General features: G+C 34.7%; 1 protein-coding gene across 1 annotated transcript in view; it reads left to right on the top strand.

Moving 5' to 3' along the window:
- The window catches only part of FAM83B (family with sequence similarity 83 member B), a 60,985-nt gene that overhangs the window by 33,754 nt on the left and 10,404 nt on the right, over nt 1-16,827 (top strand). Inside the window, 2 exon segments of the mRNA XM_079148395.1 lie at nt 13,446-13,610; nt 14,285-14,409. Of these exon segments, the coding sequence (XP_079004521.1) occupies nt 13,446-13,610; nt 14,285-14,409 (290 nt within the window).

The following is a 16,827-nucleotide window of genomic DNA, read 5'->3' as shown; positions in this document are numbered from 1 at the left end:
AAAGGAAAAACAACTTTTTAATCACATTTTGACCCAGTTCAGTGGCTTTCCTTCTGCACATGAACTAAATGCTATTTTTGAATGTTAGATTTTCTTATCATGGTACAGTAATTTGTTGTGGAATATAGGTCTCTAGGCCCTATAGGTCCCTATTTAATCTTTCTCTCTTGTCCTTCACCATCACTCAGCCTGTAAGTCTTATCAAATCTTTATGTCACCCCCATCCCCTAAGGTAATTTGTTTTTTTCCATTGCTTTTTTTGATTTAAATTTTTAAAAATTTTAAATTTGTTCTAATAAGGATGTAGCTGGAGAATATTATGCTAAGTGAAATAAGCCAATCCCAAAGAACCAAAGCCCAAATAAATGTTTTCTTTGATATGTAGATGCTAATTCACCTCCATCCCTTTTATTCTTGCTACCACTATCCATATTGGGATCTTATGCTAGATTGGGACTAAAACTCATTCCTCTCCCTGCTATTAGCCATTTAACTCATCTTGCAGATACAAACATATTGATCTTAAGTATTGTTTTAACCACATTTTTCTTTAGCTATGAAGTTTCAAGTGGCCCTTTCATTCCTTGGTGAATTTGTAGTTAATGTGGCATTGAAGGACTTCTGTCTATAGTCTGGGCCAGATTTGCCTTCATAATCTTTCTAGCTCTATTGCTAACTCCTCCTTAATGTAATTCCATTTCCCATCAGAAGCAGTCCCCTAACTTTGTGCTGCTTTGCCTCTGAGCCTTCCTGATGCCTCAGTTCTTATTACCCAAACCACTCATCTTCATACACTAATCTACAGCTTTCCTCACAAATCTGGACTCATGACATGAGTCTTTCTCTTGCCTTTAGTGTCCTTTACTATTTTTTTTAAATAATTGGTACTCCTTTATATCACTAAAGATCAAGTAAGGTAATAGCTGTCTCAAGCCCGTGATGATTTTGTTACTGAAAAAAGGCTATCTCCCAAGAGGTCCTAGGAAAAACACAAAATACCATAGCCAGTTTGCCAAGATCTAGATTCTGGACCTTAGGCTTAAGAATTGAAAGCCCAATCCATAAATTCACTTTGACTAGTTTTGGAACACTGATGTCTGACAACAGAATGCCATTTTACAGTGCCAGTTGCAATGGCTCACTGTCCTAATAGATTTGTGTTATCCAGCTGGCTCATTTTCTTTTTGTAGCAATATGTATACAGTTTGCCCTAATATACTTGAAGGCATAAAATCAGAACAAGGAGAACTCATATGATGTCTAGAATGCATCTGGCTCAGATGCCATTACTAAACCAAGTGTACCAAGCCAATATTAAAAAGATCAAATTCATGCCTTTGGATACCGACCCTCCCTTCTGGACAGTATTTAGGTGAACATGGGTGCTATTTGTATATGTGATTCTACTTTATTCCCCTGGCTTATCAACCAACTGCCATACTCTCATACTGACATATCTACTTTAGTATGTGTCCCCCTTATTCATTTGGCTCTTTTCACATCCTGTGCTCCCCATCCTCTCTGCCAGGGGACTTTGTGCTCCAGTGTTTTGATCCATTGTGCGTTGACCTTGAATTCTTAGGAATGTCATTATTCATTTATAAAATGTGAGGGGATGTCTTATTCTCCAGGTACTAATGGCACAAAATTCTTAGAAGTAATTTTTCCTTTGGTTTGGTTATAATTTTTTATAACCAGTTATACCGATTTATAGTTTTATGAATGAATCATTCACAAAATCATGTGCTCCTTGAGAACAAGCAGCATGTAAGCACTGCATCCCAACAAAAATTTATTGAACATCTGATATATGTCAACTATTCCTACCTAGGAAGCAAAGTATATACGCTCAAGTTATATCATCTTGATTGTGGAAAGCTCTAGCTAGCTTTGATGAACATTTATTTTCTCCATAATAAGTTTTCTTTGAAATATCACCAGTAAATATTACCAGTTACACATATTATTATAGTGCAACATTGGAAGGTTAATAGCAAGCTATTAAGAAATTAAGAACAATATTTATTACTTTTGTTGTATGGCCTTTGATCGTTAAACACACACACACACACACCTCTGTTTTAGCAAGTTGCCTTCTGTATGACTGTGCTCACTTGCTAACTCTGGTTGAAAATATAGTCACAATTGAATTTATTTTAGTTTCTTGCTCTAAATTTTGATCCAAAATTATGAACTTATCTGTAAAATTAGATGAAATACAACTAATTTTTAATTTTTAAAATATTGATGATGGATTATAGAAACTTGTATTATTTTAACTTTTCTATAAATTTGACTTTAATAATAAAAGTGAAAATGAAGTTAAAAGACATAAACAAATATTGCAATTTTATACTTTATTCCTAGTGAGATAATACTACCGTATCTGTCTATTCTTTATCTATCTACCCTGAAATATTAAAGTACTATGTAGCATGTATGTTGTGTTCAAAAAATTATGAATGTATCATGACTTCTCAGCAGTTTATGATTGCTTTTCAATGAATATATAAACTTAACTTTCTTCTTCTGTTTTTACAAATGTTTTTAGAATTTGACTAAAATGTGACCCTGATTCTGTAGTAGCAGTACTTCAGAAAAGATTAGCATTTCTAGTTGTCTAACTTTATATCAGTTATCTCAATTTTATAAATTTTTAAATGGGTTTGTTTTTTAAATGATACATAAAAATACAAATATTGTACATATTAATGGGGTACCATGTATACATAGTATAATCAGATTAGATTTCTCTCTTCCAACATTTATTTCTTCTTTATGGAGAAAACATTCAAAGTAATTCCTTCTAGCATTTTGAATGCCCAGTACATATTTCCTTTCTATAGTTTCCTTATTGTGTAATAGCATGCCATAAGTTCTTCCACCTAGCTAACTGCAACTTAGTACCCAGTGATCAATGCCTTTCCCTGTCCTCTCTCCACTTTCACCTGCCTCTGGCCACCACTGTCAACTTCTGTGAGGTCATGTGGTGCTTGTCTTTCTGTGCCTGATTTACTTCACTGAAAATACAAGTTTCCCATTCCATCTCAGCTGTTGCAAATGACAGGGTTTCATTCTTTTTATGGCTGAATAGTATTCATTGTGTACTTGCACCATGTTTTTATATGTTTTCAGTTGATGGACATTTAGGTTATTTACATTTCTGGCTATTTTAGATAGTGCTGCAGTGAACATAGAAGTACAGGTTCTCCTCAACACAGTGATTTTACTTTCCTTTGTATATATACACAATAGTGAGATTGCTGGATTATATGGTCATTCCATTTTTAATGTTTCAAGAAACCCCCATTTAATAATGGCTGTAATGATTTACATTCCAACAATAGTGTATATGAGTTTCTTTTTCTCCACATTCACACTAGCAATTGTTATCTTTAGTCTTTTTGATAACAGCAATTTCTCCTTGAGTGAGATGATAATGTAGAGTGCTTTTGATTTGCATTTCTCTGATCACTAGGGATGGTAAGCATTTTTCATATACCTATTGGCCATTTTTATTCCTTCTTTTGAAAAATGATTATTAAGTTCTATTGACCATTTTTTATTATTGTTGTTTTTGTTTGTGGTACTGGGGATTGAACTCAGGGCCTCACACATGCTAAGACAAGTGCTTGACCACTGAACTACATCCCCAGTCCTATACTGACCATTTTAAAATCAGGTTATTTGCCTTTGTTACTGTTGAGTTTTGGAGTTCCTTACGTATTCTGGATTCTGACCCCTTGTCAGATGTATACTTTGCAAATACTTTCTCCCAGTCTGTAAGTTATGTCTCCACTCTGGTTGTTTCCTTTGCTGTGCAAGAGCTTTTCAGTTTGATGTAATGTCATTTGTTTATATTTTCTTTTTTTCCTTTACTTTTGGGTTCTTGTCCAAACATTCCTGCCTATTCCACTGTTCTGAGTATTTGCCCTGTTTTCTTCTAGTAGTTTCATTGCTTTGGCTCTTGGATTTAAGTCTTTTCACCCATTTTGATTTGAATTTTGAAACCGGTGAGAGAACAATTTTATTTCAAAGAGTGTGACTGTGGTACTCATAGATATGGGTTGTGCACAAAGTTAGGAGCATTTTAATTGTTAGCTGGTTGGACAGAATCTGCTGTGTTGCTCCCTTCTCTCCTTTCTAGCCTCAAACAATGTGGCTCTCCCAAGAGCTCCATCTTAGGCTCTGTAAGATGAACTGTTCCTGTGGTCCTACAGCTTAATCATCATAATACAAGAAAAGCTGGGGACTCCTGAGCTCATTTTTTACCAACACTACCTACTTTATCTAGATCCTCTGATATTGGCTTTTGGGACACTCACCAGACTAAGTTTCAGTAAAAAAATCACTTTTGGAGAAGTATTGAGAAAATGAGAACATGTAAGAAGACAGAATTGCTGAAATTAATAGAAGTGACTCTCTTTGAAGTTTCACATAAGCCTGTTTTTCTTTCCTCCCAGTTTCTTTTAGACTTCTTCCCTAGACTAGACATTATTTTCAAAAGCAAAGAAACCTACTTGCACAGTGCTATTATAAAAGTTTGCTTAAATAGAATAAAAATAAAGGCATATTTTGTTTTTAAGCACTTCAGTTTGAAGTATAGTTAGTCATGTAATGTCATGCAAAGAGTGTAGGAAATACCATCAGTTTCTCTTCAGAGTTGCCATCCATATGTATCAGTTCTATAAATTAGTGCCATTGCCCAAACATTCCTCTTTACATCACCTGTTGACTTTTATTATAATACTCTAGATTCCCCCCACACTTTAACCAAGTGGTGATTGATCAGATTTTTGTAAGCTTTGTATAATGCACCTTGAAATCTTATTGTTGAATAGTGAAAACTGATTATTTTTATGTCCTAGATAATATGACTTACAAGTATCAAGTCTTTGTTTTTTCCCTCTACTAATATATGAATCAGTTTTGGATGATGAGCCCCTAATATGTCTTGGGAAAATCAGTTTTCATGGTTTAATATATAAAAATGGAGCTCTGTAATACATATTCATGATAGAGTTTGAAATCTGTACTATTCATGTTATTTTAGTCATTTTAATCAGTTGTGAATTAATAGTTATTGAAGTATAGAATTCCAAAACCTGGTACATGTGAGATCTTCTCTGTTTTAATTAATTTATTATATATCAGCTGTTCCAATGACTTCTCCAAGATCATTTAATTTATGGCAGACCAAACTAAACTAGTTGATTTAGCCATCTAATCAGTTGTGAATTAATAGTTACTGCAGGGTAGAATTCCAGAACCTGGTACCTGTGAGATCTTCTCTATTTTAATTAACTTATTATATACAGAGCTGTTCCAGTGACTTCTCCAAGATTGCTTAATTTATGGAAAATCAACCTAGTTGATATATAGTCATGGATATTAGATCTTATTTAGGCTGCACAAGAATGAGGGCCAAAGACACTTATTCTTCATCTCAGTCTCTTTTTTGTTTTTTGAATCCCATTTAGCACATTATTTTTGACAGGTTTTTATAGACCTAAAAATATATATTCCTTAAGTGATCATGTCCTCTTTTCTATTACTCAATTCCTTAAAGTTTTCCAGTTGTGTTCAATTTAGTTATAAATACAGTTATTTTAGAGCTCCATTAATCTTTTTTTTTTTTTAATTTGAACTCCCTATTAGTTTTTCTTCTAATGAGAAAAATAAATTCTCCTGTCTCTGTTCCATTACCAAGGAAGTCTGAATCCCTTCAAATGAAGCATAAAAGATATAATATTCCTTTTTGAGGGGGATAATGACAGTTGTGTTACTACAGAACATTAACCTGAGGTACACCTACATTTCATTAAGTATCTAGGTCATATAAAAGCATGTTGCTAATAGCTTTGTGTCCTAATAGATGACAGAGGTAAAAGGCAATGTAAGATTTGAAAATAAAATGCTGAAGATAGTGCAGCATATTTCTAAGGAAGTGGAAGTATTCAACATCAACATGAAAATGAACATTTTCTATCAAATATGTTATCCAGTTTCAGTTTGTGCATGTGTTTGTATGCCAGGGATTAAGCCCAAGTCCTTGCTACTGTTCATTTTTCATATCACCCCTTTCTACCATGTGTTTTTTTTTTTTTCAGTGTACTTACAAATATGAACATTACAATAAAGGTCATTAGACGATTTCACAATCTCTTCATGAGCCAGTAGAACCTAAGTACTTTCAGTATGCATATTATTATTAGACACATTTTCCCAAGACACCATTTTGACCAGATATTCTCTTTTTAGGATTTATATTGTTCTACAGATCAAATCTAAACATGTGTCAGATTTTCAAGATCTTTTAGAACCTATGTAATTCTCTGATTACTTTTATTTTATGCTCATAAGCCTGATGATCTTTGGGTTTAACTTTAGGTGAACTCAGTACACATCTGTTAAAATGTTGTTATCATTTCATTCCCATCTTTGCCTGTGTCTTTGCAATGCTAGTCTTCCAGCTTAGAGGCTAAAAATAATCTTTATTCATTATTTAAGGCTTATTCTTGAAGCCCTGTTGTCTGTTTCATTCTCCTGTGCTCCCACTCCTAACAACCATGCACATACAGACTGAATTTTTAAATTTAATACTGTACTGTGAGAAAAATAAGTCAAAACTAATGTCCTTGAATCAGGTTCTCTGAAACTACTAAAAAATATCATGTTTCTTTCAAACGTTAAAAGTGACCCAGGATTCTTTTAAAAATGTCTCCAAGTCTGATGATGAATGCACTTATTTCAATTTATAAGGCAAGAATAAAACAAGAATATAGAATCAAGAGAAAAATTTAAGGAGTATATACTGTTGTGGTAGTTTAATGGAAACCACTTACCATAACTGGTTTCTGAATTGACATATAATCAACTGATATACCTTGTGAAAACATTATTCTAATCAGGCATATACTTTGTCTTTGATTACATATAGTTACTGTGGTCACATCTACTGCACAGTGTGATTTAAATAGCTCGCTGGGCAAATAGTTATTTCAGATAAAATTTGGAATACATCATTTCTAATCATTACTCTCCCCAGAATGTAATCCGCCACAAAGAAGAGCTATATTTTTTTGTTGCCTTTCATGAAACAGCTGAAATGTTCTGTAGCTCTTATGTGACTTTTCACCACATTGACTGAAGGTGCAAAACAGAAGCCCTGACAATTATCAAAAATACAAATAATAATAAGTGTTGGTAAGAATGTGGAAAAAAGGTACACTCATACATTGTTTGTGGGACTGCAAATTAGTGCAACCACTCTGGAAAGTAGTATAAAGATTCCTCAAAAAACTAGTAATAGAACCACCAATGATCTAGATATTCCACTCCTCAGTACATATCCAAAAGATGTAAAATCGGCATACGACAGTGATACAGCCACATCAGTGTTTATGGCAGCACAATTCACATAGCCAAGCTATGGAATCAGCCTAGGTGCCCTTCAACAGATGAATGGATAAGAAAAATGTGATATATATACAAATGGAGTATTATTCAGCCATAAAGAAGAATAACATGACATTCGCTGGTAAATGGATGGAACTGGAAACTCTCATATTAAGTAAAATAAACCAGTCCCAAAGAGTCAAAGGTCGAATATTTTCTCTGGGTAGCAGAAGCTAATCCAAAATAAGGGGAGGAGGAATAAAAACCATAGAGGGAAAAAAAAAAAAAAAAAGGGAAAGATAATTTCATCAAAATAGAGGAAAGATGAGTAGAGTAGACGAAGGGGATTGAGGAGGAAGAAGAGATAGGAAAATGGAAGTACAGCAGAGTGAATCTGACCAAACTGTCACATATGCATGCATGCATGTGACACAGTGAGCCCTGGCATCGGATGTATCCACAGGACACTAATTAAAAAAAAAAGAAAAAAGAAAAAAAAAGTAAACTGTAAATAGATTCAAGTGGGCTCAGTGGAGCAGAGTGAGGGGAGCGGGTGGGGGCAGGAAGTACTGGGGACTGAATTGGAGTGGGTTGTGTTCCATGCTTTTGTGATAATTTAAAAGAACACATTTTTAAAAGAAAAAAAAATTAGAAACAGAAGCCCCAAGAAGTAGCCAGTTTAGTTGACATTAGATAAACTTGCTGAAAATGTATAATCTAATCTTCTGGATGCTGATTTAGTATATCATCTGCATGTAAGAATGACTGTTATTTGTTCTACTTTTGATGTGATAGAATCATCCAATGGCTGAGTGACTTCAATTACCTTTTTGCAAGCAAAAAACTTTATATATCGGTGATATGTTTTTGTTCATTCCCAAAGTCTAAAATAATTTGTTGCAGGAGGATATCTGGTAAATTAAAATGGAATTCTTAGATATACAGAACAAAGAATACCATGTTGTATAGTAGTGATTCTTTGTATTTAAAAAAAAAAAAAAAAAAAAAAACCTCTCTAGTTAAAAGAAATTAGTGATAGACTTTCAGCAGCAATATATTGAAAAAAATATATTTACATGTGTGTGTGTGTATCATGAATATTTTCTTTATGTTAATGCTCATGTACCATCACACTTCTCATTAATGCACAGAAAATACATTAAATTAATAATTGTAGATGGGCTTTGAAACTTCACATATTTGATATTACCGAAAATATTTTCAAGATGCAGATGAGGTTGTTTTCATCAGTTTCTCCCGTCTGGTGCTTTATGCCAATTCAAAAATAAAAAAGGAATGAGAGACACCACTAGCATGTTAGAAATTGTTCTTCCTGCAGACAGTCTGACTGAAACGTTTTTCAGGTAGTGTGAAGAAGGTCATCAACTTATAGGACCGTGGTCCAATATTTTGTTTAAACATAACATTAAAGTAAATTAAAATGACTTCATATTATCCATGACTTGATTCTCTTCTAACACATTCCAGATGTGTCCATTGCTTTTTTCTGATATGTTGTCATGTGCCTGTTCCCAGGCCATTCCATTCCCTTTCATTTCTGACAACTTTGGACCCTACTTCCTATTACTCTTTTTGACACTTTACCTTGCCTCTCTATTGCTACCTTCCCTCAGTTCCTGGCAATTCAAATATACAGGTAAGAGATCTTTCTGTAGAGCACTTCCTTGTCTTGTCCTCGTGATCTTTTTCTAATGAACCTCAGCCATTGACTCCAGTCACATCCTTGAATTTATCAAGGCCTGTAATATGCAGATCCTCCCTAATTCATGCATCCCTGACAATCCCTTCTGTTTCTATTTCTGCCTTACTGACTCTAGTGTATACTTGTAACAAATATTCTTGTCTTTTTTATTTTTTAACTTTGTTTTATGGAAAGTTTCAAAACTAGAAAGAATAATACAAAAATACCTCATGTATAGTTAACTATCCTCAAAAATTAAGAATCTGTGGCTATTTTTGTTTCATTTCTTATAATGTGAAGTAAATACAAGTCAAGATTGTTTTTCCCTCTGTGGCCATATTAATGTGTATATTTAAAAGATGAGATACACACTAAACCTAAACATGCACAATTCCTTTCTTTTTAATTTTTTTTTGATTCATTGTACACAAACGGGGTACAACTTTTCATTTGTTTGGCTGTACACGATGTAGAGTCACACTATTTGTGAAATCATATATGTACATAGGGTAACGATGTTTGTCTCATTCCATTATCATTCCTTCCTTGCCCTCCCTCCCCACCCCTCATTTGCCTCTATACAATCCAGTGTTCTTCCATTCCCGCCCCCCTGCCCCCATTATGTATCATCATCCATTTATCAGAGAAAACATTCGGCCTCTGTTTTGTGGGGATTGGCTTAATTTACTTAGCATGATATTCTCCAACTCCATCCATTTACCTGCAAATGCCATAATTTTATTCTTCTTTATGACTGAGTAATATTCCATTGTGTATATATGCCAAAGATTCTTTATCTATTCATCTGTTGAAGGAAATCTATGTTGATTCCACAATCTAGCTAGTGTGAATTGAACTGCTATAAGCTTTGATGTGGCTGTATCTCTGTAGTATGCTGATTTTAAATCCTTTGGGTATAGGCCAAGGAGTGGGATATCTGAACCAAATGGTGGTTCCATTCCAAGTTTTCTAAGGAATCTCCATACTGCTTTCCAGAATGGCTACACCAATTTGCAATCCCACCAGCAATATATGAGTGTACCTTTATCCCCACATACTTGCCAACATTTATTGTTGCCTGTATCCTTGATAATAGTCATTCTAATTGGGGTGAGTTGAAATCTCAGGGTAGTTTTGATTTGCATTTCTCTATTACTAGAGATGTTGAACATTTTTTTCACATATTTGTTGATCGATTGTACATCTTCTGTGAAGTGTCTGTTCAATTCCTTAGCCCATTTATTGATTGGGTTATTCCTATTTTTGGTATAAAGTTTTTTGAGTTCTTTATAGATTCTGGAGATTAGTGCTCTATCTGAAGTGTGTGGTAAAGATTTTCTCCCACTCTGTAGACTCTCTCTTCACATTGTTGATTGTTTTCATTGCTGAGAAAAAGCTTTTTAGTTTGAGTCCATCCCATTTATTGATTCCCGGTTTTTTTTCTTGTGCTTTGGGAGTCTTGTTAAGGAAGTCTGTTTCTAAGCCAACATGATGAAGATTTGGGCTTAAGCATTTGATACAATACAGCACCCCTTCATGCTCAAAACACTAGAAAAAATAGGGATAGTAGGAACATACCTCAACATTGTAAAGGCTGTCTATGATATCTATGATGTAAACCCAAGGCTAACATCTTCTAAATGGAGAAAAACTGAAAGCATTCCCTCTGAAAACTGGAACAAGACAGGGATGCCCTCTTTCACCACTTTTATTCAACATTGTCCTTGAAATTCTAGCCAGAGCAATTACATGAAAGAAACTAACGGGGTACAAATAGGAAAAGAAGAACTCAAACTATCACTATTTGCCAAGGACATAATTCTGTATTTAGAGGATCCAAAAAATTACACCAGAAAATTTGTAGAACTAATAAATGAATTCAGCAAAGTAGCAGGATATAAAATCAACACTCATAAATCTAATTAATTTCAATTCATAAGTGATGAATCCTCTGAAAGAAATTAGGAAAAGTACCCCATTCACAATAGCCTCAAAAAAAAAAAAAAATACTTGGGAATCAATCTAACAAAAGGGGTGAAAGACCTTTACAATGAAAACTACAGAACACTAAAGAAAGTAATTAAAGTAATTAAAGTAATGAGAAGATGGAAAGATTTCCCATGTTCTTGGATAAGGCAGAATTAATATTGTCAAAATGGCCATACTACCAAAAGCACAGATTCAATGCAATTCCTATTAAAATCCCAATGATGTACCTCACAGAAATAGAGCAAGCAATCATGAAATTCATCTGGAAGAATAAGAATCCTAGAATAGGTAAAGCAATCCTTAGCAGGAAAAGTAAAACAGGGGATATCGCAATACCAGAACTTCAACTATACTACAAAGCAATAGTAACAAAAATGGCATGGTATTGGTACCAAAATAGACAGGCAGACCAATGTACAGAATAGAAGACACAGAGACAAACCCACATAATACCGTTATCTCATACTAGACAAAGGTACCAAAAACATACTTGGAGAAAAGTAGCCTATTCAACAAATGGTGCTGGGAAAACTGAAAATCCATATGCAGAAAAATGAAATTAAAACCCCTATCCCTCACCCTGCACAAAACTCAACTCAAAATGCATCAAGGCACAATTCCTTAACATCTACCTGTCCTTTAAAACCAGAAGGACTTCCAACTGTTGATCCTGTCCCTATTTCTCTGCCTCTCACAGTCATAACATCTTCCTTCCTCTTTATTTCCAGCTCAAATCCCACAGTTAGCCATTGCAGCCTCTCTACCTTATGCATATCTTCAATTCCTCTGTCCTTTCTCAATTTGTTATACTATATGGCAGGACCACAGCCATAGTTAAATCCAACTCTCTGGCTACTCCATGCCTACAAGTTTAGAGAATAAGTCACAATCATTATGTACTGGTCCCAGTTTGTCACCTGGTGAGTCCTTATGCTAACCACCAACCAGACTCTATTTTCTTAGTCTATTTCCTTTCCTACCCTTCTAGATGACTTCTTAGTATCCTTTCTTCAGACCTCTAAATGTCTTCCTAAAGCCTCACTCTCAATTGAGGGCCTCAATTTCCACTACACCCAGAAAATCTAATTTCCTCAGTGTCTCTACCACATTCTGTCTCTCACCAGCAACCGAAAGTTTGTATGTGGCCTTTAGATTTCGTGTAAGAGATGATCCTTTGTTGGTCTGTGCAGTAGATGCCATAATTCCTTTACTTTTGGCCTACGTCCTATCCCTCATTGCCTAGTCATACTCAAAGACCTTGTTCCAGAAACTCTCCCCTTCCCACCTCCCCACTCGCCTTCCTTGCATCATTAATTTTTGCTCTTTACTGGAACATTTTAGTAACATATACGGGCTATCATTTCTCTCACCTTAAAACAAAACAAGTGCAACTTCTCTCGACCCAACTTGACCTGCAGTACTGCTCTATTTCTCTGCTTCCTGTTGTAGCCCAATTACGAAAGCATAGTTGTCTGTTTCAGTAATATCCAGTGTCTGCCCTTGAGTTCTCTTCCAAACACTGTCCTCTAAGGCTTTTGTTCTTATGTCTTCACTAAGTCTGAACGTGGTCTAGCAGTTGGACTTGGCGCTCTGTAAGAACACCCTCCTCCTTGATACTTTGCTTGGATTTCAGGATGCCGCCCTCTCTTGCCTTCTCTTATATTAGACAGTTTTCACTTTGGAGTGTCCCAGGATTTATTCCTTGGTCTTCTGTTTATCCTCTCTCCCTTGATGACTGGAATTCAATTATCTCTACACCACTGACATCTCATTTACATCTCTGGCCCAGACCTCTCTACTCAGCATTCTATTTGGATATCCAGGCCCCCAAACCTCATTTCCTTCTTAATATTGCACCTGAAACATACTGCGCCTGCGGTCAACTCTGTGAGGCCAAGAGTTTCAGAGTTGCCCTGCTTTCCCCCTTCCCCACTCCCTACACCCAATCCGTTCACAAGTCCTTTCGGCTCAGATGCCCAGCATCGCCCATATTTTGCATCACCAACACCACCACCCTGGTTCTCACCATCATCTGCTGCTGCAATTGCCCCAGTTGTCCTGTTTCAAACCCTGCCCCCACCCGTGAAGTCCGTTCTTAACACCGTATCCAGAACTTCCCTTTTAAAACATAGACCATTAGGGTAACAATACCATTAGGTATATTTTTGCTTATTTTTAATGTGTTTTACTTTGTATTTTAGAAAATGGCCCACATATTACTATATGCATTTACATGTGTGTATATATATGTATGTATTTGATTTTTTTTTTCTATTCTGTGCAGTTTTTACTGAAACTAAGCAACTTCTTAATCTTTATTACGTATCTGAAATTGTTCATATCCTTTCTTTAACAGGTCATTGCGTTAGTGATGGATATGTTTACAGATGTGGACATTTTCAAAGAAATAGTGGAGGCCTCAACCCGGGGGATATCTGTATACATTTTACTTGACGAGTCCAATTTTAATCATTTTCTAAATATGACTGAAAAGCAGGGTTGTCAGATTCAGCGTCTCAGGGTAAGAATTCTGTTTTTTTCTCAAACATTTTTGTGCATCATTTTCATCTCATCCTGTTTAAGTCATGCTAAGATAGATTACTCCAAAAGTAAAAAGAAAAAAAAAATGTATGTATACTTAAGGTGATTCTATGATCACAAAAAGGGCCCTGCTGCTTTTCATAATGTGACTGAAAAAACATCCTCATATTAGCCCTTTTCTCAGTTAACTTTGATAGGAGGCATCTTTAATGCTTCCATTTTGCAGGTATAACCTTGAATTCACTGACAAGAGCACTTCTACAATTCAGTATGTATTGCTTGTCAAGATCATTTGGCTTACGGTTTGATGTTTCAAAGGAAGAGAGACTTTAATTTGTTGTTTTATCTTCATGCTACTATAATTCAAAAGGATTTATCACAATAGGATCCTAAGTGATTTATGAAATCATTCTGTATAAATATAAACCACTATCTATCTCTTCTTTAAGCTGTGTTGAAATATATTTTTCAAGTGATTATTTTTCTTGAGTAATTTTTGGGAGATTTCATTTCACAAATTTTTAAATGTGTTTTAAAAGTTGAATTCAAGTTAATGTTTTTTGTTATTAAGGTTTTATATTGATATATTTTTGACTTTTCAAAATATCTCCTTTCTAGCCATAATTTAAAATTTATATTTACATATTATTTTAGAATATTCGAGTGCGGACTGTAAAAGGCCAAGATTATCTTTCAAAAACGGGAGCAAAATTCCATGGAAAAATGGAACAGAAATTTTTGTTAGTTGACTGCCAGAAAGTGATGTATGGGTCTTACAGGTAAGAACACTGTGTTTGTTTTCAGCATTATCCATCATTTAAATAATTTATTAGTTTCAAATTTCAATACAACCAACTTAGCTCATTCTTAAAAATAAGAAAAGAACACTTGCATGGAAGATCGGAGCTCATGTTTCAGTTTTGGTCCTGCCTCTAAAAGATCTTAAGACTTTAGGCAAATCCTATATTCCCTAGGACTTCAGGTTCTAGAAAATGAGGAGGTTGACTAATACCTTAGGTTCCCTACAGCTCTACAATACTAAAGGCAGTTTTTCTCCCATGAAAACACTGTGTAGCGTAGATTAAGTAACAACTGCTCATAAAAAGAGAAGGTTTTTACTGCTTTGAAGAGACTGTTGAATAGATTTTTTCTTGTTTTGGTGTTACTCAAAATCTTATCAAACCAGAACCGCAGCCCCAATCCAGGTCAGGCTGATCCAGAGTACAGACACTTATCAACATTTCCTTTGAAATCCTGGCATCAGTCCTGCAGGAGACACAGGATGAGGCTGTATGAACAAGCAGATTAAAGTACCTGCAAACATCTGTGCAGTGCCAGGTCACCAAGGCAGTGCAGATTCACTATTAAAGATGGGGGAGACCCCAGAAGAGAAGTGGATATAAATAGGACAGTGGGAGGAGAGTCTGTGGTCTCTTTTCTTAAAAGCTTAAAAGGTCCCCAGGAAGGAAGAAACATACTGAAAGTGATGGCCTTAAGCAAGTCACTTAATTTGGTTGCACTTTGATTTGATGAGCTATAAATGAGGATATTCATAGAACTTGCCTCATGACATTGTTATTAGAATTAAATGAGTTAATCTTAGCTATTGTTTTAGGACTTTGTTATAACTGTTATTTTCTGCTACCATTCCCTTTAAGCTCAGGCAGTTTCTTCTTGCTGCTGTTAGTGCTGTTTGGAGTTCCAAGTGAGCACTTGTTAAAAGCAGAAATTACAATTAATGCTTAAAATTAATGAGTCCTTTTAAAGTCTTATTATATGTGTATATATTTGTTCAGATCCACTTAGTTTTAGAAAGTTTTTAATTAAAATTGTAATTAAAATTGAGAGCTTATTTGACTCACAGAATGGTGTTTCTTATTTAAGTTTATCATAATTAATGCTTTGTGTTTTTAATATTTAACTTGACTTATAAGATTGTGTTCAGTAGTAAATTTCACCTCAACTTTTGCTACCAGTAGGTAATAGGTGCCAAGTGTTCGGATAACTGTTGCTGAGCTACTTTAGATTGATGTGGGGTAAAATAGATAATTGCAATCACCAAAACCAACAGAAAGCAAAAACTCTTTGTCTTTCTATCTATATCATAGGTCAGAGGTATAATTGGAAATGAATGTGGAATTCCTAGGAATACAGATAATAACAATTCACCAAAACTTTTCTCTAACAATTTTATTCTCTTTGTTATTTCAAGTTCATTTTAATTATACATCTTGAAAATTTAGTGGTTGTCCACCATTCTTTTTGTTTTTCATGACTGACTATCATAGATCTTTCTTATTGCTAACAATATTTTCATGGACTCTGTTGGAATAGTTACAAAGCAGTTTGATTAAAAGAAGTATCTCCTTTGAAAACAGCCTTACTCTTTCATATTTTAGTATTGCCATTGTTTTCCTGACAGGCAAATTGAAAAATGGCTTCTTTAATTCAAAATTCTTTGCCATGGGATGTCTTTGGATTCTAAACTTCCAGCCTTTCTGAACAGGCCGGGAATTTGTATTCCCCATAGTCACACATTTGTCAGGTGACGGATCACACATTGTGATGACAGTTTTATCAGGAAAACACAACAGGCGTTTTGCTGTAACATGATACTAAGGCTAACTTGATGAGATAAAACACTTACATACTTAAAGCAATGTGTATAAAGAATATCTTGAATTTGATAACCCATTTGAAATTCTCATATAAAACTCTGAAAGATATTTAGTAAAGCATTTTCCACAAATTGAACCAAGAAAGAATTTTAGAAGCTTCTGTTTTTTAAATCTTATGATCTCTATAAAAGTTACTTCCCAAAGACACCACTGAAGTTGGTGTCTCTCCAGGGCCATTTTTGATCAGACATGAAAATTATCACATTTGGGATTTATCCCCCAACCAATATACCATCACTACTTAAACTGCATGAATTTTACTCTTTAACGCCCTGCCAGGAACCCAGTTTTTAAATCCACTTTTTGGTATGAGAATTCATAGCCACACTTCCAACTTCATGACTAATATATGCCAGTGTGTGTTTAGAGGAGGTGAGAATAGTTTTTTTAAAAAATAAATACTACTAAAAGATGTGTAATACAAAACAGTATTTCTTGTGTTCCATCTGTACTCACTCTTGGTTCTGACCTTTAAATGTAATTATTCAGTTTCTTTAGCTAGTTCTTCTGATTCTTATT

Source organism: Sciurus vulgaris (assembly GCF_902686455.1).
Source record: "Sciurus vulgaris genome assembly, chromosome: 7".
Taxonomy (NCBI): Eukaryota; Metazoa; Chordata; class Mammalia; order Rodentia; family Sciuridae; genus Sciurus; species Sciurus vulgaris.
This window is presented reverse-complemented; position numbering and strand designations above follow the sequence as displayed.